The sequence below is a fragment of the Apiospora kogelbergensis genome (genome assembly GCF_038363985.1).
Source record: "Apiospora kogelbergensis strain CBS 113332 chromosome Unknown utg000002l_segment0_segment0, whole genome shotgun sequence".
Lineage (NCBI taxonomy): Eukaryota > Fungi > Ascomycota > Sordariomycetes > Amphisphaeriales > Apiosporaceae > Apiospora > Apiospora kogelbergensis.
The window spans coordinates 680,417-708,001 of NW_027117419.1; the positions used below are offsets into that span (position 1 = coordinate 680,417).

General features: G+C 54.4%; 7 protein-coding genes across 7 annotated transcripts; 5 read left to right on the top strand and 2 right to left on the bottom strand.

The window, feature by feature from the left end:
* Nucleotides 1-386: 386 nt before the first annotated feature.
* On the top strand, nt 387-1,397 carry PG998_003097 (palmitoyl-protein thioesterase; the record flags this gene model as incomplete). The annotated part of the gene is made up of 1 exon (XM_066869915.1): nt 387-1,397. The coding sequence occupies one exon, from the start codon at nt 387-389 to the stop codon at nt 1,395-1,397; it is 1,011 nt and encodes a 336-aa protein (XP_066733665.1).
* A 260-nt stretch (nt 1,398-1,657) lies between these two features.
* PG998_003098 (uncharacterized protein) lies at nt 1,658-2,953 on the bottom strand (the record flags this gene model as incomplete). The annotated part of the gene is made up of 3 exons (XM_066869916.1): nt 1,658-1,948; nt 2,003-2,399; nt 2,508-2,953. 3 exons carry the CDS (start codon nt 2,951-2,953, stop codon nt 1,658-1,660), a joined length of 1,134 nt encoding a protein of 377 aa, XP_066733666.1.
* Nucleotides 2,954-8,882: 5,929 nt separating this feature from the next.
* On the top strand, nt 8,883-11,043 carry PG998_003099 (uncharacterized protein; the record flags this gene model as incomplete). The annotated part of the gene is made up of 2 exons (XM_066869917.1): nt 8,883-9,289; nt 9,417-11,043. The coding sequence occupies 2 exons, from the start codon at nt 8,883-8,885 to the stop codon at nt 11,041-11,043; spliced, it is 2,034 nt and encodes a 677-aa protein (XP_066733667.1).
* Nucleotides 11,044-12,901: 1,858 nt separating this feature from the next.
* PG998_003100 (transcription factor Tos4) lies at nt 12,902-14,531 on the top strand (the record flags this gene model as incomplete). Its single annotated transcript, XM_066869918.1, has 3 exons — nt 12,902-14,101; nt 14,178-14,393; nt 14,496-14,531. The coding sequence occupies 3 exons, from the start codon at nt 12,902-12,904 to the stop codon at nt 14,529-14,531; spliced, it is 1,452 nt and encodes a 483-aa protein (XP_066733668.1).
* Nucleotides 14,532-15,658: 1,127 nt separating this feature from the next.
* PG998_003101 (uncharacterized protein) lies at nt 15,659-15,913 on the top strand (the record flags this gene model as incomplete). Its single annotated transcript, XM_066869919.1, has 1 exon — nt 15,659-15,913. The coding sequence occupies one exon, from the start codon at nt 15,659-15,661 to the stop codon at nt 15,911-15,913; it is 255 nt and encodes an 84-aa protein (XP_066733669.1).
* Nucleotides 15,914-16,703: 790 nt separating this feature from the next.
* PG998_003102 (uncharacterized protein) lies at nt 16,704-19,701 on the bottom strand (the record flags this gene model as incomplete). Its single annotated transcript, XM_066869920.1, has 2 exons — nt 16,704-17,599; nt 17,664-19,701. 2 exons carry the CDS (start codon nt 19,699-19,701, stop codon nt 16,704-16,706), a joined length of 2,934 nt encoding a protein of 977 aa, XP_066733670.1.
* A 1,592-nt stretch (nt 19,702-21,293) lies between these two features.
* On the top strand, nt 21,294-26,247 carry PG998_003103 (uncharacterized protein; the record flags this gene model as incomplete). Its single annotated transcript, XM_066869921.1, has 2 exons — nt 21,294-25,943; nt 26,011-26,247. The coding sequence occupies 2 exons, from the start codon at nt 21,294-21,296 to the stop codon at nt 26,245-26,247; spliced, it is 4,887 nt and encodes a 1,628-aa protein (XP_066733671.1).
* Nucleotides 26,248-27,585: the final 1,338 nt, after the last annotated feature.

Sequence of the window (27,585 nt, forward strand, 5' to 3'; positions counted from 1 at the left end):
ATTTACCATGGGAGAGCGATGAAATCAATCGTGATCGCACTGCATACTTGCATGCTGATCCAACCTCCCACTTACATACTTCCAGAGCTCTCTGGCCAATGAGAAATTGCTGTTGCGCTAGGCATTGTCGAGGGAAGGCAGCTGCGAATGCCCCAGCCACTAACGTCCATCAAGGTACGTAATGGGATTATCCAGGCCTGCCTTCTGACTGTCAGCGCCCTACATCAATCGATATCCATTCATCAACCTCTCAACTTACTCCGGCAGTGCCGTTTAGAACGTCAGCTTCATTAATTTCCAAAGACACAAGATATAACAACCTTCCAACCTTCCAACCAACAGCAAACATCCATTCGCGGCAATCAAACTAAGCAGCAACGTTCACGATGCGCGCCACCAACGAACTGGCCCTCCTCGGCCTCGCCGCCACCCAAGTCCTCGCCGCGCCGCGACAGCAAACGCCGCTTCGCAGCAGCGTCCACGCCCACGCCCCCGCCCCCCACGCCTGGGACGACCCGGAGTCCGACACGCCGCTGCCGCTGGTGGTCTGGCACGGGCTGGGCGACAACTACGCGGCCGAGGGCCTGCAGTCGGTGGGCGAGCTGGCCGAGGCGGCGCACCCCGGCACCTTTGTGTACTACGTGCGGATGGACGAGACGGCGGCGGCGGACCGGACGGCGACGTTCTGGGGCAACGTGACGGAGCAGGTGGCCAAGGTGTGCGCCGACCTGGCGGCGCACCCGATCCTGTCGACGGCGCCCGCCGTCGACGCCGTCGGCTTCTCGCAGGGCGGCCAGTTCCTGCGCGCGTACGTGGAGCGCTGCAACGCGCCGCCCGTGCGCAGCCTCGTCACCTTCGGCAGCCAGCACAACGGCATCGTCGACTACAAGGCCTGCGGCCCCATGGACTGGCTGTGCAAGGGCGCCATGGCGCTGCTGCACGGCAACACGTTCAGCGCCTACGTGCAGGGCCGCCTGGTGCCCGCGCAGTACTTCCGCGACCCGGCGGACCTTGCGCCCTACCTCGAGGCCTCCAACTTCCTCGCCGACATCAACAACGAGCGCGCCCTCAAGAACAAGACGTACGCCGCCAACCTCGCCAGCCTCACCAACTTCGTCCTGTACATGTTCGCCGACGACACCACCGTCCTGCCCAAAGAGACGGCCTGGTTCGAGGAGGTCAACGGCACCGAGACGACGCCGCTGCGCGCCAGGGACATCTACACCGAGGACTGGATCGGCCTGCGCGAGCTGGACCGCAAGGGCGGCCTCAAGTTCGAGACCACGCCTGGCGACCACATGCAGCTGTCGGAGAAAGTGCTGAACCAGACCTTTGCCGACTACTTTGGTCCTTACGGAAAGAAGTTCGGGAAGGGGGAGACGATGGGTGAGTTGTAAGATTGGTATATATATATAGATTAGCATTGAGATGGGCCTGGCGTCTATGGGTTTGGTTTTACACAGCAAATTGTAGTTATCACAACAGTACAGATTGGGTTTGAAGGACGACACAAGACACTTCTATTATTCACGATATGCTTGGCCCTGATTATGTGATTTTTCCCTCTCGAGAACGCCGTGCGATGCCTTGAAACCAACGGACGCAGTATCCCCAAACGCCACAGAAACGCAATCAAAGCGAGTACATGCAGATTTGTCTACACATCAACGGTCTTCTTAGCAGCCGCCTTCTGCTTCTTCAGCTTGGTCTTCCTCTCGGCAATCTCCTTGTCTAAATCGTCGCCGGCAGGCTCGGCCTTCGTGGACAGCTTTGACTTCTTGGCCTTCTTGGGTGCCGTCTCGGGCTCCGAAGTTCCGTCCAGGGACTTTCGCTTCTTGCCGACGTTGGCCTTCTCGGGGGCCATCAGGGCCTTGGCCTCCTCGGAACCGTCCGCCACGACATCCTTCTCCTCAAGCCACAGTTCGTCAGTGAGCCAGATGGGCAGAGCCTAGGATGGAAAGTTAGCAACACTCGAGTTATGCATGGTTGGGGGAGTACATACTGCAGACTCGGGGCCCTTAATGTAGATCGACTTGACGTTCTTCCATTGTTGGGGGATCAACTTCTTTACTAATTCATTTGCGACAGCCTCGGCGTTGGCGGCTATTTGCTCAGCAGTCCAGCTGGCGTAACCGATACGGACTGCGGTGTTGGTGGAGGGCGACAGATGCACCTGGACGGCGCCAACCGACTTCTCGATCTCGGCAGCCATCTCGGCGGCTGTGCAGGTGTTTACGGAGTCGTCACCCTTGGTGCGCTTGGTCTTCTTGTCCTCGCGAGACTGGAGATCGATGGGGATCGGTCGCTTAGCCGTGGTCTTGTAGAAGACCTTTCCGAGGGCCTTGGGAAGGCGGTTGATGATTCTGGAGTCGCCAAGGAAGATATCGTGTTCGGCAAACCTGTTTGAGCGCAAACTGTTAGAGACAGGCTCATGGAAAGAGTGGTGGGTGCAGGGTGCACTGCGCGTCTGATCTCGGCATTACCAAGGGCAAGGAGCGGGAACTTACAGCTTGCGCTGCTCCTCATAACGCTTGTACTTGGCAGTCAACTTTGTAAGATCGATGACTCTGTCGATTCGCTTCCGCCACTCCTCGGGGAACTCCTCGGAGGCGATCAGGTTCTTGTAGGCTCGCTGGGGCGAGGCCGAGATCAAGCATATGCTCAGCTCGGGGCTGGTCGCGAGCTTGTGGGGGACGGTGATCTTGTGCGGCTTGAGCCTGTTGTTGTCGGTGATGTGGCGCTTGGTGGTGACCGTCATCCAGATGGGCGTCTCGTTGGCTGCGGACTCGTCGTCCTCGAGCAGGTTCTTCTTGGTGGCAGTGGCGGCCTTCTCCTTGGTCGCCTTCTTCATGTGCACCAGGAGCGCCTTGGAGGCCTTCAGGGTCTGCTCCGGGCTGACGGGAGCGACAACCTGGGAGTCGGAGCGCAATACCATATCCTTTGCGGGTGCCATATTGTCGTTGTTGGTAGGACAAAAGATGATATGGTAATGGGGGATATGTTTTTGCTGTTGTTCTTACAGCGGCACGTCCTTACACTGAAGCCAATGCGACTAAACTTTCTGGACGTGGGGCCTACCGTCGTCCAAAAATTTCCTTATCAGAACCCGGCGTCGTTGATTTTCCGGCTCTTATCAGTTGATAGTCAAATAACAACATTAGTTCAAGCAGCCAGTCGTGAACCAATCAGGCTTGTGTCTGGCATGCTATTTCTGGAGGAATTGCCCAGCCAAACTACAGCATTCTTCCTAGTATCAAATTGTAGATACCTAGATTCTGGATTCTGGATTCTGGAATCTGAATGGCATGCGGCTCGTGCTCCTCCTTTTGGAATATACATAACATGCCACTTGGGATTGCATGCACATTAGATACCCGACTTTGTTCCAGCCTGATTTCTCATAGTCTAGGATCGGTTTTTACTGTAGTCGATTCAATTGAGGCCCGAATGAGTACAGGGCGCATGTATCTTTTTTCGAAGAGCGAGGCAGCTGTCCGAGCATGCAGAAAGATGGTATCCCCAGCCAGTTTATCCATATATTTTTCCGCGAATAGAGAAATCACACGCTCATGGTCTCTCCACGATATGATCAAGTCGGTATTTGACTGTCGGCCATGTCGCGCTTTGCTTGGCATGTATACCACCGCTCGGACATCACCAAACTGGTTTCTCTCGTCTACCAAGAAGTGTGACCACATTTATACCCTGCCGTTCCGCGCAGATCGTCCCCTGCCATACGGAATTGCTGCTTTGGGTGCAATTAAGGTGGGAAATATCTAACGTTGGAAGGTTCCGGGACTGTGTATTCATGTTCATGACTCGATTTTGCCTGACTCGAGGCTGCTATCCCCGAATATCTTATCACGACGACGACCCCCGTAAGCTATCCTGCGAAAACACCGCAAGATCCGCTCGCTTTGTTTTTGCGCTTTGCTGGGTCCTGGACTACTCATTCTGCTGCTCCTGAAACCTAGAGGAGGCTCTTATAACCTGCAGCCGGCCTGGTTCGGTTATGAGATGCCGTTTGGATATAGCGTGCCAGAAGCCGAATTCATTTGTTCGTTGAAGCGAACCTCCATATGAAGCGCACGTGGCACCAATTGGGCCATGGTATACTCCTTAGTAGCTATGAGCTCCGAGTTGTGCTTCGTCCCGCTCCTAGCAAGCCCCTGTTGCCAAGAGTTCGTCGGGAACCCACCGGTTCGGTCTGGCCCCAAGATTGAAAGATAGGAAGGGGCATCGTCGATATATACTGGTCGGGTATGGTGACCAGTCCAAGACGCGCTTGCGATGTTCTGCAGAGAAAAGCTTACTTTCTCTGGGCCATCCTGCTTGTAGGTACGCAGCCAGAAGAGGAGATCGACGGAGGAAAAAGAAATCTCAAGTTTGAAGGGCTTTCGACAGAGCCCGGTGATTCGGAGCCGGAAGCGGGCACGCCTGCAGATGGGAAGGGGGCCTGACTGTAGCTAATCCACTCGAATACATAAGATATATCTTGCGAGAGCGGATACACCCCAAGTTAGTAGAAACATCGATGCACTGCACAGTCAGTTTCAACAGGCCTGACTGGGAGATGTTTGCTATCCCACAACCGGTGAGGCTTGAACAAACGCCGAGCCAAGTAGGGATGGAGAAGGCCCCCAACTGGCATCTTTCTGGTACTCCGGAAGAACAGGCCGAGGCATCTCATAGCGCAGGGCAATCAATCAATCGGTTGAGTCAGTTCTTTGGGACGGCATCTTGGCCCCCCAGCCGAACAAAAGGGCCACGCAGGTTTGCCTTCTGCTCGCCCGCCCGCGAGGCGTCACACCGCATGCCGATGCGTAGTAGTCAGGGGGACAACAGCATGGGCCAGTCACCGATTGACGTTGGGCCTGTTTGCCCGACTCGCCGTCCGTGGTAGCTGTGCGGTTGGTTAAGATCCGGGGGAAGGATACTACCTGCCACCCATACATAGACGCGCCATGTAGGGAATGCATACATATGTATGCATAGGGAACGCATAGGAGGCACACAATTGCATACATGGGCAGATTAGCCAGCAGGCTGGCAGGATGCAAATTGCAGCAGTAGCATCCCGGGCGAGGTTGGTCACAATTCAGCCTCGTCCACCCGTTTCCGTGCCGCTTCCCGTGCATATGGAACACGGGTTCTCTCCATTCCGTTTAGGCGGTTCTGTAGGTCCGACTGGATCGTGATGTTAATAATAGTCAAATATGTAGGCTTATCACCAACGTCCGCAAAAACGTGTTGCTCGTCAGCCAACGTGCTTCTCTCACCTATTTATGGAATGTCGCAAGGGTTGCCATCCTTCCGCCATCCTACGTACCGCCCCGTGCCCCGCAGCTTACATGCTGCTGCAAATCTAACTACTAACAGCTCTTCTGTCGTCAGCGAGTTTGTCAGATCGGGATTTTAGATACGCATTCGGGCATCGAGAACAGCAGTCAATCCAGAAAGAAGCTGTGCCGCGTACTAACCACAGCTGCCAGCAGGTCTAGCGAGATTGGCAATGGCAGCATCGCCTACAAGGGCCCCGTTTCAGCCCTCCTAGGAGGGCACAATCACTGCGTCATGATCAACCTGCCAAGTCGAAGCGAAAGAACAAATCCCCCCAATACGTGACGCCCAATATAGCTGACAAGCGATCAATAGACCACGCGCCGCACGTGGAACAAAGTTGGCAATCGTTGCTTGCTTCACGTTTCTTATAATAGGACATGAGTCAGCAGTAGTATTCAATATCCGCACGTAGGAGCGAACTGCTTCGCATTAGGACGGACAGTTCCAAGTCAGCAATAATGGCAGTCTCGGCAGTCCGCCGTGCACCAGTAGATCACCGTTCTTCTGGTCATGTGGTACTGGAGGCGGCGACCTAGGCCAAGAGCAGGCTTGAATTATTGACTTTCGGAGTTCCTGCAATGTAACACACCATCCAAGGAAAAGCCGGCTTGGTACGGAGTGCGCTGTTGCTACTACTAACTGCGTGCCTATACTACCGCCACTATGTGTGCCATTGCTGCTTTTCGTCCCATCACCAACCGAGTTCCGAGTATGCGATTTTTGCACCACAGCGTCGGCAGGCCGAAAAAGGCAGCTCTAATCTGACATTGCACCGATTAGGGAAAAAGGATCGCGGCCACCCACATACATGCACGGCGGGCGATGCACCTGCTTAATCCAACGGAACCGCCGTGGCCTTCCTTCTCTCTAAGAACAGTTAATTATCAACGTTAGACGGGGCCACGGAGAGGGGAGGAGAAGGCCAGCGAAGACGATCACGTTGGACAAGATCGAAGCACTCGGACCTGCTTCTTCCCTTGACGAAAAGCCCCGTCACTGGTGGGACTTCTCTTGTCAAAAAAACGTTGCAGTCGTACATGCGTCTAGTGAAGATCAACGGCATATATCTCCTAGCCTCGAGCACTAAGGAAACATGTCAGTGGAGCGCGGTCAATGCGACTTATCATATCACATACATAGTAATCACATATTCGCCTAGGCAGCTTGGTACAACGCTATCCAACACTTGTGCTGCTGCTGTTGCACTTACAACTTTGGGGTCCATTGGGACGCAAAGCCGCCCGGCCTTGGGCCCGGTACCATATGCCAACAAACCAACTTCATAACCGAGAGAACGCCACAGCGTCTCGACGGTGTCTCGTCAGCCTAACCGATGCGATGCACTGAACCTCCGGGGTTAGGTAGCTAGCTTGCTTACACCGCGTGTTCTGACCGACTATGATGCACGATATAAATCTAAGAAAGCACAATTCGATTCAGCTGGCTACCTGTCTACTGTCAGCATGTCGTGGCAACATCAACTGGGTGTTTCTGTGCGTCGCTGGAAGCCGGCCAGCCGTTCGAATGCTCCGCTTAGTGGGTGATACGTAAGTACAGCATTACTCCGTAGGGAACGAGAGACAGCGGGCATCCCCCATCTTTCCCCGTTCTACGTTTCTGCAGCAGCCAGGGAAAGCGATGCGACACCACTTATATTGAAGCCCGGATATTTGTTGATAGATCGCACGCAGGCGAATTCGTTTCACTATTGTTAGTCAATGCGTTAGGTATGCATTACGCCTGTACATGTGTGTGCCGCCTGCCGTACCTCATAAGGCATGTTGGCAGCAAAAGAATGAATGAATGAATGGGTGAATGGAGGATGACCAGGACCCGTTGCTTGCGTGGAGGTCTGCTCCGCTATAGCTCTAGGCCTTAGCTCATCAGGGGCCGCCCTTGGTGCTTGCTTGGCTTACCCTGTCGTCGTACATACATGTGGGCTTGTCAAGCTTCTTCTTCTTCTGCTTCTCCGAACAGAACAAAGTCGGCTCTGCTGAAGTACATAGGTACTGTTGATGGACGGCCCCTGGAATATCTCCTGAATTCGAAACAGCAGCAGAAGCGCTGGATGGCAATTAATTCGTGGCCCGATGCAATAGCTGGATCAAGAGAGCAGCGATTGGCGCGGGATGAAATCAGTTGTGCGGAGAACTAGACTCCTTGATGGGCGAGACATACATACCCCTCATATCAGATGCAAATATGCAGGTCGACGAGAGCCGAGTGGTAAAGATGTGCAAAAACGAGGGCGTCAAGGAGCGGCAGACACCTGAACATGCAGCCACCCATCTTGCCATCTCTCTGCGAGTCGTAGTCGTTCCCCGCTCCCTTCAAAGCCCGGGCGGAACCTGTCAAAAGCACACGAAGAAGAAGGGGTTGACCTGGAGATTACTACAGGTTCTGGAGCAGTTCTGGAGACCGCCGATTGCGTAACCCCACCCGTCGCTGGGTCCGGAAGATGAACGAGTAAGGGTGCGAGTAGTGCGAGTAGTCTGAGTAGTCTGTAGCAAGTCGTGGTGCTAAAATGGCCCATCTTCCCGACTAAGCAAGTCCTTACCCTTCTGAGCCGATGCCATTGGTCACGTCAGACAACGGGAAATCGTGGGAATCGGGGGCCGTTGTAGGCCACTTACAGGTTCGAAACGTTCGAAGGCCACTTCTTGCTTTCTCTTTACAGACCCCGACTCTGTGTCGCCTTATTTTAGTTTCACACACACACACACCTATATATATATGCACATAAGAATTTAAGACTCAAGACTGATGACTAGTGTGCTTGTCTGTGTGCCGCTTTCTGACAAGCCATGTGGTTGAATGGTGGCAAAGCGAACCGACCGAGTTTCGATGGGTGTAGTACATTCATTCCCTCGGTCGGCGCAGGCTTACACCACCCCCATCCAGTACATCCACGTTGGCTTTCTTCCTTCTTTTCTGTCTTGGAAGAGAGAGAGAGAGGAGTCCAGACTGCGTGGGGTGTGTGTGTATGTGACTGAGTCGAGAGAGGGAGGACCCTTGTCGATGGGATTTGGCGTATAAACCAGGGTAGGGATAATCATTGCAGGGGTGCGAGCTGCACCCTGCCTGCACCCTGCCTGCACCCTGCAAGTTTGCCCTCGTTCAGATTTCAGGAACCTTTCGACGCAATTAAACAACCTGGATCTCCCTCCCACCCCTTCCTGGAAACGGCCCAACCCTGTCTACCCTGTCTATCAAGAGCCCTCGACTCGAATGCTTTACTTATGAGAAGGTCACATCCTCGCCGGGCCCGTAGGTTACAACGCTCTTGAGGGAATGACGCTTTCTCAAACCCCCTCCGCTCTCTAGACTCTCGGCGAACCAATACTGGCACCTGACCTTGCCTTCGCACAAGCTCATATTCAAACAAGTCTTACTATATACGGGTACAACCGCCTGGGAAAGGCCGCATGTAAAAAACATGGAGTGTTTGTAAGTCCCTTTTATTCTCCCGCTTCCTCTCTATGTGTATATCGAAAGAGAAACCCCCGACAACGAACGACGACGACGATTACTAACACGACATGTCCCGAAGCTCAATAACCACCGACTGCATAGAGCTGGGCAACACGATATCCCGGGCCACGCTGGTCCTGAACGAGTTCGTCCGCGAAGTGCGCGAGGCGAGGTCGGACCTCGACCGGGTCTCGCGGGAGCTGCACTCGCTGCAGGGCGTCCTGGACCTCCTGAAGGAGGACGCGGCCAGCCTGCCCTCCAAGATCGCGGCCCAGACGCCGTCGATCCTGCAGCAGTGCAACCGCCTCGTCGAGGAGCTCGACTCCAGCCTCTTGGCGCTCGACGACCCGGAGCTGTCCAGGCCGCAGAAGAGGACCCGTTGGCTCTGCGTGGGCAAGGCGCACATTGCCGACTTGAGGGATGGCCTGGAAGCGCATCGCACGACCGTGGGACTCGCCCTGGACCTGGTCGGCGCGTAAGTTGACCGAGATCGATCGATCGCAACCAACTTGACGGACAGCCTGTACTGACTGGTTTGCTTAGCACGAGCGGGCGTGGCCCCCATGACGGCATGGACGGAGGAGGCTACTTCCAGAGCATAGAGAACGAACGGCGGCAGGTCGAGGTCAGGGGCGAAGCCGTCCGAATCATCGAGGAAATGGGCCGTCTCCAGTTCCGACTGCCGGACGAATTCGAGTCGGGGGCACCGAGCACAACCTCCAAACCTACTTCACCGCCCTTAAGACGTACGCCGACTCCCTGGTGGTGGGCGGCGGCAGCGGCGGCGGCGACATGGAAAGCGGCGCCTACGTGGGAAGCGGGTCGTCGTCCGGCGCCTACGTCGGCGACGACGGGCCGGACAGCGGGATCGAGGTCAACCAAGGCCCGGACAGTGCGGTGGAAGTCAGCGACGACGGGCACTCTGCGAAATCGGCCCAGAAGAGCACCGAGAAGGACGAGGTACCGACCCACGCCGAGCTCTACGTCACCGAGGTGAACACGTTGATGGAGGAAATGATGACGGAAGACGGCTCGAGCCGGGCGCCGAGTCGAGCGCTGAGCAGAGCGGCCAGCAGAACGACCAGCAGAACGCCCAGCCGGGCCCCGACGCCGCCGCCGAAGGACATCAAGCGGCTCGACAGCCGACGGAAGACGATGGTGACGCCCTTCGCGTCGTCGTCGCTCGACATGGCGCCCGAGGAGGCGTTCGGGGTGGTGACGGAGATCACGTCGAGCGGGAACAACAGCAACAGCCACCACCGCCAACACCGGGAGCGCAAGTTCGGCAGCTTCAGCGGCGGCTTCAGCGTGGGCCGGTTCTTCGGGCACATGAAGAACTCCATCTCGGAGTCGTCGTCCAAGTCGGACACGGCGGCCGACGAGACGGCCCGGCCCGAGACGCCCATCATCCAGGCCAGCCTGGTGCGCCGCGGCAGCCGGCGGCTGTCGACGTCGATCAAGAAGCTGCCGCTGTGGACGACGGAGCTCGAGGACCCGGAGGGCCCGACGACGCCCGGCGGCGTGGCGGGCGGCGGCGGCGGCGGCAGCAACGCCGTCTTCGGCGTCTCGCTGGCCAAGAGCATGCAGGCGGCCAAGAGCACGGCCAAGACGCACCACAGCGGCAGCGGGTCGTCGCGGCGCGAGTTCCCGCTGTGCATCCACCGGTGCTGCGGGTTCCTGCAGCGCGAGGGCGTCGAGGCGCCCGACATCTTCGCGGACCCGGGCGACGGGTACCGGGTGCAGAAGCTGAAGGAGGCCTTCAGCCGCGCGCCCCGCTACGGCGACGACGTCAACTGGGACAACTACGGCGTCTACGACGCGGCCGACCTCGTCATGATCTTCCTGTCGCAGCTGCCCAAGCCGCTGATCGCCGAGTCGGTCGCCAAGCGCTGGATCGCCCTGTCGCGCCAGGCCACGCTCAGCGGCTCGCACTCGACGCGCACCGACCAGTGCATCGACTTCTGGGAGGAGGCGCTGGGCGGGCTGCGGGGGCCCGCGCGCGCCGTCTTCAAGCTGCTGCTGAACCTGTGGTCCGCCATCGCCGAGGCCGCCGACAAGAACGACATGACGGCCGAGCGCCTCGCCGCCACCGTCCTCAAGCCGCTGATGCACACCTCGTCCGAGAAGTACAGCACCGACTACATGCTGGGGCTCGCCTTCCTCATTCGCAAGCGGAGCGAGTACACCATGATGCTGAACGAAGGCCGGCCGAGTCGGGCGGCTTTCTAGATGCAGCAGCAGCAGCAGCTTCGGTGCCGTTTTGCGAGGAGGTGCAGCCGGGTGAGCTACGACAGCCTTCTCGGGCGGCCTGTCTTCTTCTCCTGCTCCACTGCCACCTCACTGTCGTTTACTTTTTTGATCTCTTGGCGTTTTCTTAAATATCTTTGTCTCCTTTACTTACTGCTACTCTGAACGCCTGACGACGGCCGGAAATGTTCCCTACGTCTTCACATACTTATTCCCGAAGACAAACGAAGATACCCCCGAGGAAAGGAGTTGGTGAAACTTGTGAACTGCTTTTATGCAAACAGACAGACAGACAGTTGAATAACACATTTGTCAAATATACATACAATGGATGTGTGGTGTCGATCCCTTTTACGGACACACAATCTGGGATTTGGATCGGATCGGAATGGAATGGATTACACGCTGGATATCTTTTTTTCTAACTGGTTGGTGTCGGTTGGTTGGCTGGTTGGTGGAGACGCGATTTGCAGGAGGCTGGACTCCGTGGACTCCCTTGATGGACATTGTCGAAAGCCTGTTGTACTCCGTATAGCCGGGGTTCTCGATGAAGCTGGGTTGGGGCAGCAGCAGCTGAAGATGAGGGGTTGTTGCCAGCTTTTCCTCACAACTCCAATAGCATAGCTGATCATTTTATGCAAAGTGCTTCTTTTGCTAAAGAAGGTAAACCAGATTTGCATACGTATGTCATGTGTGCGTGTATGTATATATTGGAAACAACTTTGGAAATGCCAGGCATTGGAAGTCTTCTTGGAACCCCAATAGTTCGTCCCAACGCCGCACGCTCGGCCTTTAAAGTGATTTCATTGTCTCGGCCTGCAAGCGATTCTGGACCGAACTGGAATTGCAAGGACACACGCACTTTAAGTGAATGCACACGCGCGTGCTCGTGGGCCCACCCGGCTGACGTCTACCCAGCCCACTGGGATAGAGAGAGCCCGAAGACAGAAGAAGTTTCAACCTTTCGGGCTGCCCCTACACGTATAGACTTTGACTGGTGTTAACCAGAAGAGCATCGGTGTTATCTCTCGACAGACTGGCTATACCAATCCTAAATACGCCCACAAGAACACGGAAAGATTGCCATGCCATTACCGTAGCAGACGCCTCCGTCATGATGAGCGGCCGTCGTCGTCCCAAGGGCCAAGTTCAATTTACTACAGGCGATATTAGTGCCCTGTGAGCTCACTGGACCGCCAGCGCTACCCCACTGTAGGAGAACACGGCTTAGTGGTCTTTTTCTCACTCTCACCAATTCTACGCGCCACCGCGCCCGCGTCTCGACCGCGCCGGGCCCTCCCTTTTAAAACCGGGCCATGGCCAGCTCTTCCCTTTTGTATGTAGGGCAAGACATCTCATCTCTCTACCAAAAAAGTAAAGCAACCAAACCAAGCAGGCCGCCTTCCACGAGACCTCGATCCTTTTCCCACCAACCCCCGAACCCGACCCGACCACATCTGTAGGCCCATTGGAACCGGAAGATAGAGGTGATTCTTTTACTTCTCTACTTTTTGGCCCTCACGACGACGATATCAACTTGGCCAGAGTAGATCTCTGCTATCACACTCACTTTCCAAAACGTCGAAATCAAACCTGGCCTATAATCAGTGTGGAGTGGTTCGCTAAAACAGCACTTAGTGGTGTGCCAGTGCAGTGACGCGCCTTTGGCACCGCGAACCCCCTGCAAGCCAACACGCGCGAGACCTTGCTACTGCAGCAGAACGTGATATTTCCTCGTCCATCACTTTTTCTCTCCACGCAACCTTTTTGGGACTTTTTGGTCACTTCGAAAAAAGCCCTTAGAACTCCTCATTGGTATGATTGTTGGGGAAAAGTCAATATGACTGCCTCACCTGAAAAGAAAATGGCAAATGCCGCAGCATTAGCCGAGCCTTCGCTGCCGGCTCTCCTATCTTCGCCCAGCAAGAAGCGTGCAGCTCCTTCTCTACTCCCGCCTTTCGAACCGCTCTCATCATCGCCCGGATTCCCGCGTCCTCATAAACGACAGGCTCGTGCAGGCTCGATTGGGGCCAACAATTACCTCAAGTATCCAACTCCCGTCCCGACTTCAAGTACTGGAATCCTCTCGTCATCTCCGCCCCATGTCCATGGCCCCAGGCCGGGTCTGGTACGCACCCAGTCTGTCGTGTCGGAGCGTGCTCCTCTTTCCGCAGTGCCCTCGGTCGACCTGAATGAAAATGGCGAGACTCTGCTCATGGGCCGTTCCAGCAACTCGTCTCACTTCCAGCTCTCCGCCAACCGCCTCGTGTCACGCGTCCATGTGAAGGCTCGGTACCTCCCGGCCACCGACCCCCTCGAGCCGAACAAGATTGAGATCATCTGCAACGGCTGGAATGGACTGAAGTTGCATTGCCAGGGCAGAACATGGGATCTGGCCAAGGGTGATACCTTCACGTCAGAGACGGAGAACGCGGAGATTATGTTGGACGTGCATGATTCGCGTGTCATGGTGCGTTGGCCTAAGAGAGACCGCCATGAGTCCGCTGCCAACCTGTCCGACTCTTCATGGGATGACTCGCCCCGTGTCAGACCCAACCGTCAGGGCTCCGTATCAGACCTGCTGCAATCCAGTCCCTTACGGCGGCAGACGCGTATCAAATCCCCCGAGTCGCCAACACCATTCAGCAAGTCATCATCAAGCATAGATTCGCTGCTTGAAGATGAGGTTGGCGGCGAGCCTGTCCATATCTATGAAGACCCAGACGCAGATGAGCCCGAGCTGCCGCAGGCCATGCCGGATGTCGACGTGTCATTTGCCCAGACCGAGGTCGCCAACAGCTTCTCGAGTGACCTCAGTGAACTTGATGACGAGAATGACCCTGACGAGGAGAACGATCCTGTTGTGCACTCGTTCGGTCCCTTCGGTGCTAACCTCACCAACCGCCTGGCGGGAATCACTGCTGCCGGCTCGCCGCGTCAACCTTCCCGTCTTGGCTCCGGTAGTACTACCGCACACCCCTCCATCGAGCCGGAGGAGCCTATCAACGTAAACATCGATATCGATGCCGTTAGGAATCACGTGATCAATCAGCTTGCATACTCTCGGCTGTCGTCAAACCCCCCTGTCGGGCATCCTAAACAACCTGCCATCCGAGGAGAAGAAAGACCTCAGCAAGAGCGATCTGCGCAGGATCATCGAAGCGACCGAGTGCGTGGGTATTATCGCCCGGCAGGGCAAGGATGCGGCCGGGAAGCCCTTGGAAAGCGAGTATTACTATGTCCCTGAGAGAGATAACGATGACTCGCGACGTCTTGCCGTGACGGATGGGTTGAGGAAGCCAAGCCTGAGAGCTTGCAGGAAACAGCATAAGGTAACTTGCCATACTCCTGTCCAAAGCATAATGCACTGGGACTATGTTAACACATGGACTAGCAATACTATTGGAAGCGCCCGAAGACCCCTTAGGTGCCAGGGGCCAGAAGATGATGTAGACAATGTGGAGTTTTGAGATGTAGATTCTCGTTGTGACGGTGCTCACTCGGTTGCCGCATGTTGGGAGAAGGCGTGGACGGCGCACCGATACCCCTTTTCACTGTCCGTTCTCGCATAGGGACGATGTTTTTCAGGACATTGTCGCCTGTTTGTGCATAGCCATAGGAGTTCTTGTGGCATTGGGGAGGTTCCTTTTTTCTTCTTCGGTTTATTGTATTTTATTGCCAGTGGTTGGGTATTGACGCTTACACGCGACCACGATTGTCCACCTCAACACAGGATAGACGGGGTCTATGGGATGCCTGGTGGACGCATCACAGGGGCCATTATAAAAGAAGGGCGCAACTGTCATGAAGATCATCTGCCTTGTCTTTGTTGCCGTGAGCTTCTCGTCGGTATTTTTGGGAGACGATAGTTGGAGGCCAGGAATGCGGTTGCTTCAAAGATGGTTGAAAATACAATGTATATTTTGAAGTTATGACAACGGAAGCCTCTAGCCTGGTTGATTGACCTTCACTCCTTCACTGCTTACTCATCTTGACGTTCCAGGTACCTCCTGCTTAGTGGTCGATCCCCACTCCCTCCCGCTGCTAAGCGTCAATTGCATTGGTTCGGTTCGCAGCTACCCCGCAGGTTTGCACCCACCTGTTTGGCCCCACCTCGCTCTTTCCCCCGCTTCCCGGTCGGTCTAGCCCAGTTTCCAGGCGCCGATTCCCCACCATGCCACCAATGGAGAAGCCTCCATCCCAGAACCCATCCATACCTTCCCTCCGTAGCGGCAGATGGATGGGGTTGTTTACTTCTCCAGCCCTCCATGTCCATTGCTTGCTCCTCCTCTTGGAACGTACCACCACACCACCATCTGCCATTATCGTGAGACCTACGACTTCTTCTCTATATACCTAAGCATCGTCCTATCACCCGTTGTTATATCGGCCCTACCTCTAACAGAATAGATCGTTACCTGCTATACAACCTCAGTCTTCCTTCCTACGACTCCTCCACATACTCAATTTCGCTGCCCACACGAGTTCTACTAGCCAAAGTACCTACCTACCCAACCAACCACCTTCCACTCACACCTCCCCTCCTCAAGAAGGAAGAAAGGGAACCCAATAAACACCACCGCCGCCGCCCGATACAATGTCTTCCACCACTCAAGAACAACAACAAGCCCCCAGCCACATCGACATGGCCCACGAGCAGCCCATCACGATCCCCGCCCCGGCCGCCTCGCCGCAGCTCGAGAAGGACGCCGCGCGGGCCATGAAGAGCGCCGAGTCGTGGAAGCCGTCGCTGGCGCGCACCCAGAGCTTCAATAAGGAGGAGCAGAAGCGCGACCTGCAGATGACGGGGCTCGGCAGCGTCAAGCAAGGGGCCGGGTTCAGCGAGAAGTAGACAAAGGTGGCTGGCTGGCTGGGTAACCATCAGCCGTGTGTCCGTCTGTCGGACTGGTTGTAGGAACGGGACAGGCAATGGATGGGCTAGGTTGGTTCTTTCCTCTCTTGGGTGTCTTCGCGACGCACGGTTCAAGGCAGGATGGGTAGCTCGGGCTCTGGATGGGTGATATATGGCACAAAAGATGATCTGGTGTGGTAGCTGTTATGGGCATGGGCACAGAGACGGGTCAGATTGGTATTCGACGTCTCTTAGACTGCTGGTTTGGTTAGGAGGAAGCTCTGTTCAATAACATCCTATAACGCAGGGGGCTTCGCGGTACTAGCTATGGCCAAAGCACTGCGTATTTCGCTATTCAAGACTGGCGCGCCAAATTTGAGATCATTGGAAGACAGGGGCAGATCAATGTTTACACGATTGGACGATATAAGAATCGTTAGCCTCCAACAGCCGAATCGAGCGTGATCATGTATGTATTTCCACTTCTCACAATGCTTCAACCAGATGAGAGGAGCGAAAGCGTTGATACGAGCTATCCCAGAAGTCAACAGCTATTGTACATCTGTTGCAAAAGTGTGAAACCCAGGAAAACGTACTTGCTCGTTTGAAATACCACGATTGCTGACAATAGGAGACGATATCATACTTGACACGAACGAGACGACGGCCAAAGGAAAATCCACCCAAACTCCAGAAAGCATTGAGATCCGATCCCCTTCCTAGCCCAACGACTTTGACTTACAAAACCAGCCAAGAAGCTGCACCCACGATGGAGATGACCTTGAAAAGGCTACGAGCGCAAGTCCGTCCGCTTCGTAACATCACGAAGTGCCTTGATCATTTTCCAACCCAACCAGAATACGCCCGTGACAGCCAGCAGAGCAACGGAGTTTATAATGGTATTCAAAAATGTACCCGTAATCCCTTCCCTCTTCTCCTTGTCCCTCTTCACCCACTCCCTCTTCTCCTTCTCCTTCTCCTTCTTCTTCTTTTTCTTTTCCTTTCTGGCGGCGCGCGCTTTGGACTTATCGCTCGGAGTAACGACTCGCTGGGCGTGGCCATTGAATCGAGGCGGTGTTGGCTGGGGCGTGGGCTGGGGCTGCTGCTCCTCGACAAATAAATCGTTGTAGTTGACGAACCCGGTGGGCGAGGCGAAGGCCGCGGCACTGGGGAGAGGAAGAGGGTCCCGGCCCATCATGTCGATCGGGTTGACAGGATGCTGGGCAGAAGAAGAAGAAGAAGAAGAAGAAGCGGCATGAGGTTCTGATGATGGTGAATATGAAGATGGTGGCGACGATGTGCTGGCTGCCGGCTCGCAAACCTTGCGGAAGACTAAAATGTTGCCGTCTCCTGAAATAATCTCGAACCCCTCCGCACGCAACGGCTCAAAATAAGGGAAGAATTCGGTGGGGTTGGGCAGGCGGGATAGAATCTCACTTGGCGTTAACGGTGTCGCGTGATCTGGCAAAGTAGAAGTAGTCTCAGCAATGCAGACGTCTTGCGTCCCCGGGTCGTAGGCTAGGACCTTGTATATCGTGGGTTCGACATCTTGAGGGGGGTTTTGATATGGAGATTTCGGGGGAATAGTTACTGGGTTTGAGGGATTCGAATCTCCGTACTTTTGCATGTGTTCTGCTGGCTTGGCATCATGTCCGTCTTCAGTTGAGGTCTCTTGTCCTTGTGTCACTTTCGAACATGGGTCAGTGTCTGTCAGTTTCTGTTGGTGGATGTTGACTTGTTGAATGCTTACTTCCATCCTTGGCGGGTTTATCAGCGGTCGCATCCAATCGGCCGACCGCAGGCACGAAGAATGCTTTGAGTTTATGCGCCAGGTTGTCGGAGTAGTCTTCTTCGGCGGCCTGGACATCGGCCTGTCTTGCTGCGTCGGATGCGGGATCAAGTTGTGCAGAGCCAATTCCGTTCTCCCTCAAGAGCTCAATGAACTTCTCCGGCGCGTCGCGGAAGATATTGACCGATGGCTCGTCTTGCATTGCCCTCTGCCGGGATCGCTGGAGGCTTGCGCTGACTTCCTTGTCGAACGCGTCCGAGACCGCGATATAGCTGGTCATCGCCTTCTCGAGATTCTCACGATTCTCCTTCTTCGCGTCAAATTCTTCAAGACTCTCCTCGACAGGGTCTTGCTCCACCGGCGCTTTGCCGTCGGGTTCCTGGAATCGGTATGCCGATTTATACTGGTCCAAATCACCATATTGTTCGAAGGGTTCGCCTTCTTCGGCGGCTCCCTCGAATACGCCGGAACGATACTTATTCAGGTCTTTGTATTGCGAGCCTTCCTTGATATCGGACTGCCCCTCTAGATGAAGGAATGGCTGATATTTATCCAGATCCTCGTACTTGGGCTCGGCTGGATCAACATTGCTGTCGGCCGGGTCCATGTGAGACTTGTACTTGTCCAGGTCTTCGTACTTCGGCACTGCCGCTGCCGCCTCATCGGACGGGGCATCCTCGTTGTGCAAAAATGGCCTGTATTTGTGTAAGTCATCATAAACTGGTTGGGGTACTGCCTGGGTTGCATCTGATTCCTTGTACCTGATTGGCTTGTAGTCGCCGAGGTCGCCATACTTGGGCGCAGACTGTGAAGCAGAAGTTGTAATCTCGTCATGTTCCGTGGGCCGATAGTTGTGCAAATCCTGGTATTTCTGGACCGGTTGCTCCCAGTCAACCTTGATTTCGTCATGCTCTGTAGGTTGGTATTTGTGTAGATCATCGTACTTTGGCGCCGACTTCGCAGAGATGTCCTTGATCTCGTCGTGCTCTGCAGGCCGGTAGTTGTGCAGATCGTCATACTTTGGTGCCGGTTCTGTGGAATCATCCTGGATCTCATCGTGCTCTGTTGACTTGTATTTGTTCAGATCATCATATACCTCGGCCTGATCCTCTGGGGGCAAATGGTTCAACGAGTACTCTTCACTCTGGATCCCACGCAAAGTGTTCTGATCAGGGGAAAGAGAGAAGCGGCTGTTAGTGTTATAAGGTGCAGCAGACAAAGGATCGATGTCAATCTCTTCGCGCTTGTCTAATTCTGCTTGAGGCGCCCGATTGTATTTGTGATTTCTGACATGTGGAAAGGTTCTGTAGCCTTCGATTGGATTGGTCGGATTCAACTTCTTGAAAGGTGCCCCAATATCCGACTTGGTAGCTCCGTATGTCTTGCGGACTACCTTACGGTTGGTGATGGGGTCAATGATGAAATCGTCCTCTGATGAGTTACCTACCGAAGAGGAGGTCGCTGCTGTAAACGAGTTGTGTAGGGGACGCACTCGCTCACTCTCCAGGAAGGACTGTTTGGTCCATCGACTGATGACATCGCCCAGAGGACTTGTCCAACTGCTACTGTCGGGGGCAGTTTGTTGTGTACCACCTTCCTGGCTTCCTTCTTTGTTTGGTGGAGATGGTCTTGAATCATAGCTGACCATGCGACTGCCACAGAGCGCAACTCCCGCCTGCCAGTATTTCCCAATGGCCTGCCGCAATGCGGTCTTGGCATCACTGACCAGTGGGTTCTGGTCCCATGACGACTTCCTGTTCTGTGACTCGGCGTATCTGTACTTGACCATGCGATGGCGACGGCGCGAATGTTTGTGGAGCTCCGGGCCGAGGTAGGACGACCAGATGCCGCAGCGGTAGGAACGGGCTTGCTGGTGGTGTCGGCCGCCCAGCAATACCGAGACGGCTCCGACCGGGGCGAGGAGGGCATTGGAGCTGGATGCTCGGACGTAGAGCGAACCGGCGCCCGGGGACGTTTGCGATACAATGTTGGTCAGCATCGCGACGGCAGGCTGGATGCTAACTACAATGTCATGCTACCGATACACGCCATGTACGTCTGTCTAGAGTAGTAGTATTAGAGAAGTCATGGCAGTCATGAGCACAAGCTGGTTCAGACCACAAATCAATGCCGATGATAGCGTCAGAAGGTTGGAAGCTTGAGCTCTAGCTCGTGCGGAGTAGATAGATCACGTAACGGGAAACCTAAAGTATGTACTTACACGCGACACGGTTGTTAGCGTTCACGAGACGGGGATACACGTCCGGGAAACAAAAGCAGATGCGATGTGGTGTTTGACTCGTGACTGTGCTACATATGTATAGTCAACGATGACGATTGACGGACATATAGTTGACAGGAAGCACATGAAGATAGAGAAGAGGGAGAGGTTGACGTTTCAAGCTCGCTGAAGTTCAACCCGGGGAGTTTGGGGTATGTCCCCTCACTGACTGCTACCGACACCAACCACGCTCACGCATGCCTTGTCACCTTGGCTCGGCTAACGTCCAGGCGCCTGCAGTTACATATCCGTGGTTATGACTGTAGATCAGAGATGCATGTAACACCGACATTGAGGGGGTTGTATATGAAAGGCTAGATGATGGGCATACCTCTACCAAGGCCCATATCCCATGCACATAACTTCCTAACATAAGAGGATCGCCCTTTCTGCTACCGACCCTCAATGATATCCATCTGCAAATCCGGGGCCGCTCCTAGAGGGTCTGCTTAGCGGGTGTTTAAACGGATGGGTTGGGTGTTGCGGGGTAAGACATCTTGGCTCTGCTGGATTGGACTTGCTCAAGCTCCTCAAATAACATGCCTATGCATTGCAATTGCAATGTATCACACCAGCGATTGGCTCAGATTATCAAGTTGGCTCCAGCTTCATCTTTGTAATTCGTGCCACTCTTTTACAGCATTGAAATGATCGAGGCATAAGAGCGCACGGCTTGGGTGTCTCTAAACTCATTCTTGTCTTAGAGCTGCATACGTCACTGTCCTGTGCATTTCAGCGGCTACGAGCTACCAGGAGCTGCAATTTAGTGAGATGCGGGCCCAAGCTCGGGCAGGCTTAAAACATCGACATCATTCTAGACAGTAGCCAGTAGTCTCCATAGCTTCGGGATGACTCAATCGGCGATAACCAGGTCAACGAGTAGGAATTTGTGCACCGTGAGCCTTGATTACTATACTAAAGAGGTTGTCTATGGAATTGATAGATTATAGAGCGACATTGTACACTCGTAGAAAGATATTCCAATTTGGACGTAGCTCTTTGGTCGCATTGAGCGAGTGACCTTTGACAACCTCTCCCTCCAAACCGATTGATGACGGCGAGTTGCCCCGCCGTGGGGTAAAAGTTCAAATTCGGAATCGACGAGGTTTCGCCTTCTAGGGCCGTTAAACATTGTCTCTTTCAGTTGAGGTCGAGTACACAACTTTACAAATCAGGATTGCGTCTGCGCCCGCAGTTAACACATTTTTGGTCACGACATACCCAAGCAAGAATCCAGCATAGGCAACACAGCGAACGTACGTCGACAGCCACTACTCCAACAACCAAGTGTACGACGGAAATCCAGCCAGATGAGTCGACGGACGGCAAAGGCGCAAGCCGCCAGTGGCAAAGCGGCGTTCGCAACCGGCGGCGGCTTCGGTGGCTTTGGAGCATTCTCGTCTGCTTCCAGCGGAAGCAACCTATCATACCTGTCGGAGCCCCCGAACTTCTCGACTATATCCGACGCGAACGCCGCCGTTTCCTTCAAGAACCTACTCAAGAAAGATGCTACAACAAAATCCAAAGCGCTGGAGGAATTGGTCTCGTTCGTCGAAGCCCACCCGTATGAGCGCGACGGCGGCGTTGAAGAAGCCGTGCTAGACGTTTGGGTCCAGATGTATCCGCGCATATCCATAGACAACTCTCGGCGCGTCCGCGAGCTCTCGCACACCCTACAGCTCGAGCTCGTGAGATCGGCCCGGAAGCGCATGGAGCGGCGCATACCAAAGATCGTTGGAACATGGCTGGCCGGGACCTTTGACCGCGATCGGGGCGTTGCTCGCGTGGCTACGGATGGTTTGGCCTCGTTCCTCACCACGCCAGAAAAGGTCCTCCAGTTTTGGCGGAAGTGCCAGACACAGATACTAGAGTACGCCTCGGATGCGATAATAGAGACGATAGACACATTGAGCGATGAGCGTTCGACCAACGCTGATGATGCTGAGGCTAAGTACTACCGGGTCTTAGGCGGAAGTCTTGCACTGGTCCTCAACCTACTAGAGAAGCTCGAGACAGCCGAGATCGAGAAAAACCAGGAGAACTACGAAACCTTCTTCCAATCGGAAAAGATTTGGACCAGCGCAGTCGTCAACGAGAATTTCGTCAGAAGGCAATCCCACCAGATGGTCCGGACCTGTCTCGATAAGATGCCTGCCTTGGTTGAGGCCAAGCTCCCACAGTTGAGCAAGATATATATCGCGGAAGGCCTGAAGAGCGACCAGACAGGCTCTGGGGCCGATTTTATTGCGACTCTGCTCGCTTTGACAGCGAAACATCCCACTATTTGGACTACAGATTACAAAGCGAAGAAATCACCCCTTTCGCGCCTACAACTCTTCCTCGAAAAGGGCTCCCAGGGAGGCAGTGCATCACACTGGGAGTCGGTCGACAAGCTCATCAATACGTTACCTGAAGGTATACTTCCCACCGATCTGGAGGGCGCTACGAAGTGCATTGAGTCTTTGCGAGCGGGCGTTGTCAGGAGAGAAGAGCCGCGTAGCAACGCAGTCGCCGCGTGGTCGTGCTATTTGAGCCTTGTCAGATACTTCATCCTTAAGCTGGACACAGAAGGGGCAGCAATCAAGCTGGCGCAAGACTGTCTTTTCCCACTCACCGAACAATACCTGTTCCCTCGCCCCGAGCTTTCGGCATGGGCTTCTGGATGCCAAATACCGGTTGTTATCAAGGCGTACACCTCCTCCGCCGTGTCGCCGAAAGTAGAGGTTGTACGGGCAACGGAGCTGCTTTGGGAAACGTTAAGGGATCAGTTCAGGGAGCGCATGAAGGGCTCCCTACCCGAGGCTTCTAAGGACCATGAGAAGTCTCAGAAGGCCATCGCAGAGGAGGGCGAACGTTGGTTTGCGTTGACTGGCAAGATCCTTGAAGGACATTCTAAAACCATCAAGACCGACCGGCCCATACCAGATATACCTGCGAAACCATCTGCTGAGCTGCTTATGGACGCGCTGAAGCTATTGGAGACCAGGCAATGGAAACCCTTTGGCGCAGCCGCCACAATTCAATCATCTTTCAAGAGCGCTTCTTTGCTGTTTGCGTCTCCGCATGCCGACGAGTTCTTGCGCCAGCTTGAGGATGCAGTTTCAACAGGCGGCCTTACCTTACTAAAATCGTCCAGTGCGCCATATCTCTTCTCAAGCATTGTTGACCTAGGCGAGGTTCAGGGGCGGCAGGCAGAGTTCACGCGGATATGGAAGGCCATGATCTCATCAGTTCTATCGGCAGACGATAACAAGCTAGCCGTTCAGGCAGTAACGATGCTGATCTCCAGCAATGCCTCTGCATCTTCAGCCCACCAAGATAAAAACCTTCAGACACAGCTCGTCCAATTCTGCCTTGAGTGCACTTCTGGATCCGGTGATGTGGACTGGAAGCTATACGACGGCGTGCTTGGATATAACGCATTAACCGATGAATCTACCATGACGTTGGTCAAGGAACTGGTGCAGCGTCTAGCCAAACTTGACGGACAGCCGTCATCTGGAGTTTGCAAGGGCCTGCTGCTGATTGCGCAGAACGATCCCCAGCTTCTCTCCACGGATGACGAGATTCACATGTCCCTGATGACAAGCATTCTGAGCCTGTCGGAGCAGTCCAGTGATCCAGACTTGATAAGCCTGAAAGCTTTACTGGACAAGCCATCCACAAAACCTAACAAGATCGAAATCATCCAACACAACCTCAATGACGCCAGTCTTAGCTCCCTTACCATCGAGACACTGGTACAACAGGCGATGCATCTGGGAGACGCCGCAGGTGACGCCCAAGTTTTGGAGTCGATCATGCCTGACGTCGAGCGCTGGAAGCAAGAGCTGGCTTCTCTGAGCGAGGGTACCCCAAACTCATCCCTGTCTCTCACGAGTAGCCTCGCAGGTTCGTACTTCTTGGTTGCGCCCGCTACTTCGGAGGGTGCTTCAGAGATAAAGCGAGACCGAGGTGGCTGCTCTATTGCAGGTAGGATGGCTATCTACTTGACCAAGATGCTTTCATCTGGCTTGGACCTTGGACCACTCTCATCTGATAAGCAGGCCGATCTGCTGGTATGCTTGGGCATCACGGCGGAACTTGCTTCCGATCAATTGACGGTGATGGGGAGGAACAAGGTTTGGGCATCACTAAAGAGCGATGCGACACAGAAGTATGCAGAGGACCTCATCTCTTCATCTCGTAAGTTGTTGAGCTCGAGTACCGATGACGCCAGCGGATGGAGAGATGGCTCCGGCTCCAGAAACTCTGAGATCATACATACTATTTTGAGCAAACTACTGGAAGCCACCAAATCCACAACCACCCTCGGCCTATACCACGCTCGCGTCCTAAGCGAGTTGGTGCAAGCCTTGACGGAAAGGCATGGCTTCCCTAGTTCCGCCGAAGACTGGTTGAACCAGTTGCAAGTCTTAAAATCAAGCCCCACGACGATCCTCCCGGCGGCTGCTATCCTCTCGGGCGCTGGCGAGACCTTGTCTGCTAGCAAAACTGTCAACAACTTCTGCAATCGGCTTGTCAGTGACGTTGCGGGAGCCACCCTGCAGTCTGACAAGACGCTGGGGCTGCTGGTTGTACTCAACGCATGCATGCCGGTTTACGAAGTGGGCGAACTGCCTGTAGCCAACAATCGTCTCGTATTTGCGGCCAAGCAGATCACGTCGTGGCTTGAGTCGCCTGAGGAACTGGATTACCGTCTAGCCACCGAAAGTTGCCGTGCGCTTCGATACTTGCTACCATGTATCAAGGATGTTTACGGTTCGTACTGGGAGCGGGCTGTTGATTTCTGCCTCTATTTGTTCACAAAGAAGACTGGCGATTCATTAGATTGCCAGCTACCCTGTATTAATGCTGCTCTCCGGCTGCTCACAACGATACAAGGCCTTGAAGATCCCAATGACGACCTTGTCGATGTACTGCAGAGTACGGCAGAAGCACGGTCAACAGCGATAGTAGAGCTTCTGAACCTTTCAAATGAGCATGAGCAGGACACACAGCCTTTGGAAATTGTTGCTACAATGGTTTGCCGGCTGGTGGAGAAGATCCCGTTGGACCACGTCAAGGATCTTTCGGATCTGTACGGGTTGGTTGCAGCCGATTCCCGAACTATCCAAACAGCAGCCTTTTCCGTGCTTCACAAGGCTCTTCCGGCTGCTCAGGAACAGCTTTCCCTGGATGTGCTACTGGATAAGAAGACGGCCAAGCTGCCAGATGAGCTACTGTCACTGCTCTTGGAGGCACCGACTCTCGATGCCTATTCCGACGAAGCATTGGCTCGCTTCCCTACCCCTATCAGGTCGTATCTACTATCGTGGCATCTCGTTTTCGACGCATTCCAAGCGGCATCTTTCAAACTGCGCAGCGACTATGCCGATATCCTCAAGAGCGAGAACTATATCGGCCCCCTCATGGAGTTCACCTTCGATGTGCTAGGTCACTCGGCGGCACACGGGCTGAATCTCGACAAGGAGAACCTGACAGCAGACCACATAACGTCCTATGATATCAAGCTGGCCGAGACGGAACTCGAAGAGAAGAACATGCAATGGCTCCTCGTCCACCTGTTCTACCTCGTGCTGAAATACGTGCCGGGGCTGTTCAAAGCATGGTATATCGACTGCCGCTCCAAGCAGACCAAGATCGCCGTCGAGAGCTGGGTGGCCAAGTACTTCTCCCCGATCATCGTCTCGGAAACCCTGGACGACGTTACGAAGTGGGCGGAATCGCAGGAGGCGCCTGCCGACGACGAGAAGGAACTGATTGTGCGGGTCAGTCGCGCGGCCAAGGAGATCACTGTCGGATACGAGGTGGACGAGCACGAGGCTTCCATCGCGATCCGCGTGCCCCCTGCCTTCCCGCTCGATGGAGTGGCGGTGGGCACGGTCAATCGGCTGGCTGTCAGTGAAAAGAAGTGGCAGGCGTGGATCCTGGCGACCCAGGGTGTGATCACCTTCTCTGTAAGTCAGACATATTATTATGATTATTACCCCGCGGGTGGCCGGCAAACGCTAACCAAAGCAACAGGGAGGCAGTATCGTGGACGGGCTGCTGGCCTTCAAGCGCAACGTCAACGGCGCCATGAAGGGGCAGACCGAGTGCGCCATCTGCTACAGCATCATCAGCAGCGACAAGCGGATCCCGGACAAGGCGTGCAGCACGTGCAAGAACCTCTTCCACCGCTCCTGCCTCTACAAGTGGTTCCGCAGCAGCAACCAGAACACCTGCCCGCTGTGCCGCAACCCCATCGACTACTTGTCTTGAGTACTGGGCGGCGTGGGGTCGTATAACTTTTACTAGGGGGGATGTGGCGATACAGTCTGCTATCTGGAGGAGGGATATTGTGGACAGCGCTGTAGCTTGAATAATGTGGAATTCGAGTAGGATAGGAATGACATAAGAATTGAAGCGACTGGATTCTATTCCGTTCTTTACCTGCAATATTGTTGTGAACCTCAGGTTAGCGAACTCGCAGACGATCTCGTGAGGCTCCATGAGTAGTTGAACCGTCTGAAGAACTCTGTGGAAGTGATCAAAGAAGATGCGTTCTCATGCTGCCAGAAAACAAGCTTCCCAAGCTTCCCAAGCTTTTGCCCAGGGCACTTGGATTCCTTGGTGAAGGTCCAGACGTATGAACTATCGAATGCGCCAACTGCTAGTGGGACTGCAGTGATTGGCCGACAATATGGGGGATCTTCGTTGGATTTTTGCTATGCCACGTGCCTACCGTCATTTCCAAACATTCTTCAACGCGTCGCGACAATGGGAATCAGTGGAATAATCCAATTTACCATTAGTATACTCACTGACTCGTGGGTTTGTTGTTGCGGGAAGTCCCCGACAGTGCATTTCGGATTCTCTAATTTTATCTCAGCTCCAGCAAAGTCAGGGGCTGGCTGCTATTTCTGCAGCATGATGTCAGTTTGGCCCATGTAGGACACCCTTGGGTTCGTCTAGACCGCCCCTTGTGATTGCCCTTGTCTTCCCCCAACACCAAACGCCAATTACCCTGCCAGCTGGCTCCATTGACGTGGGACGTGAAACGTACGCCAAGCCATCGGACATGCTTCTTTCTGCTCATTTTCCGCCAGTCTCACGGCAGGAGGGATGTCTTGGCATCGAGAAAAGAGATGTCTTGGTTCCTTGTTCGTTGGCGGTGCAGGGGGGGTTGGTGGCCGCTGGCTAGCAATTTGAGTTGAGGGCAAGCGAAACGGGCCCTGGGATGACGCCGATGGTGACCAGCGGGCTGGCTGACATTCTCGTCTACCTACCTCAGAGGGTGTGCCAGTTCTGTTCCCATTGACTGGTTTACCTGAGAAAGTGTCTTCTCTGATAACTATTTCCCATTTCATCAGCCAGCTCAGCGGGTTTTATTGTCAAGTCTAGGCGCCGGAGAGGCCTCCGTTTCAGCCATCACTTCCCAACCCCCAACCTGACACGGGGCAGCAGCAACAACAGAAAAAAAATACGTTTACGTACAAGTAACCACATTTTTTCTGCTTGGAAGGCTTGATTGACTGCAGCCAAGTCTCTTTCGTGAACGGCATTATTAGTCAATCGCCAAGCCCCCGGCCTTTCGGGCTGTATAAGTGAGCAACGCAC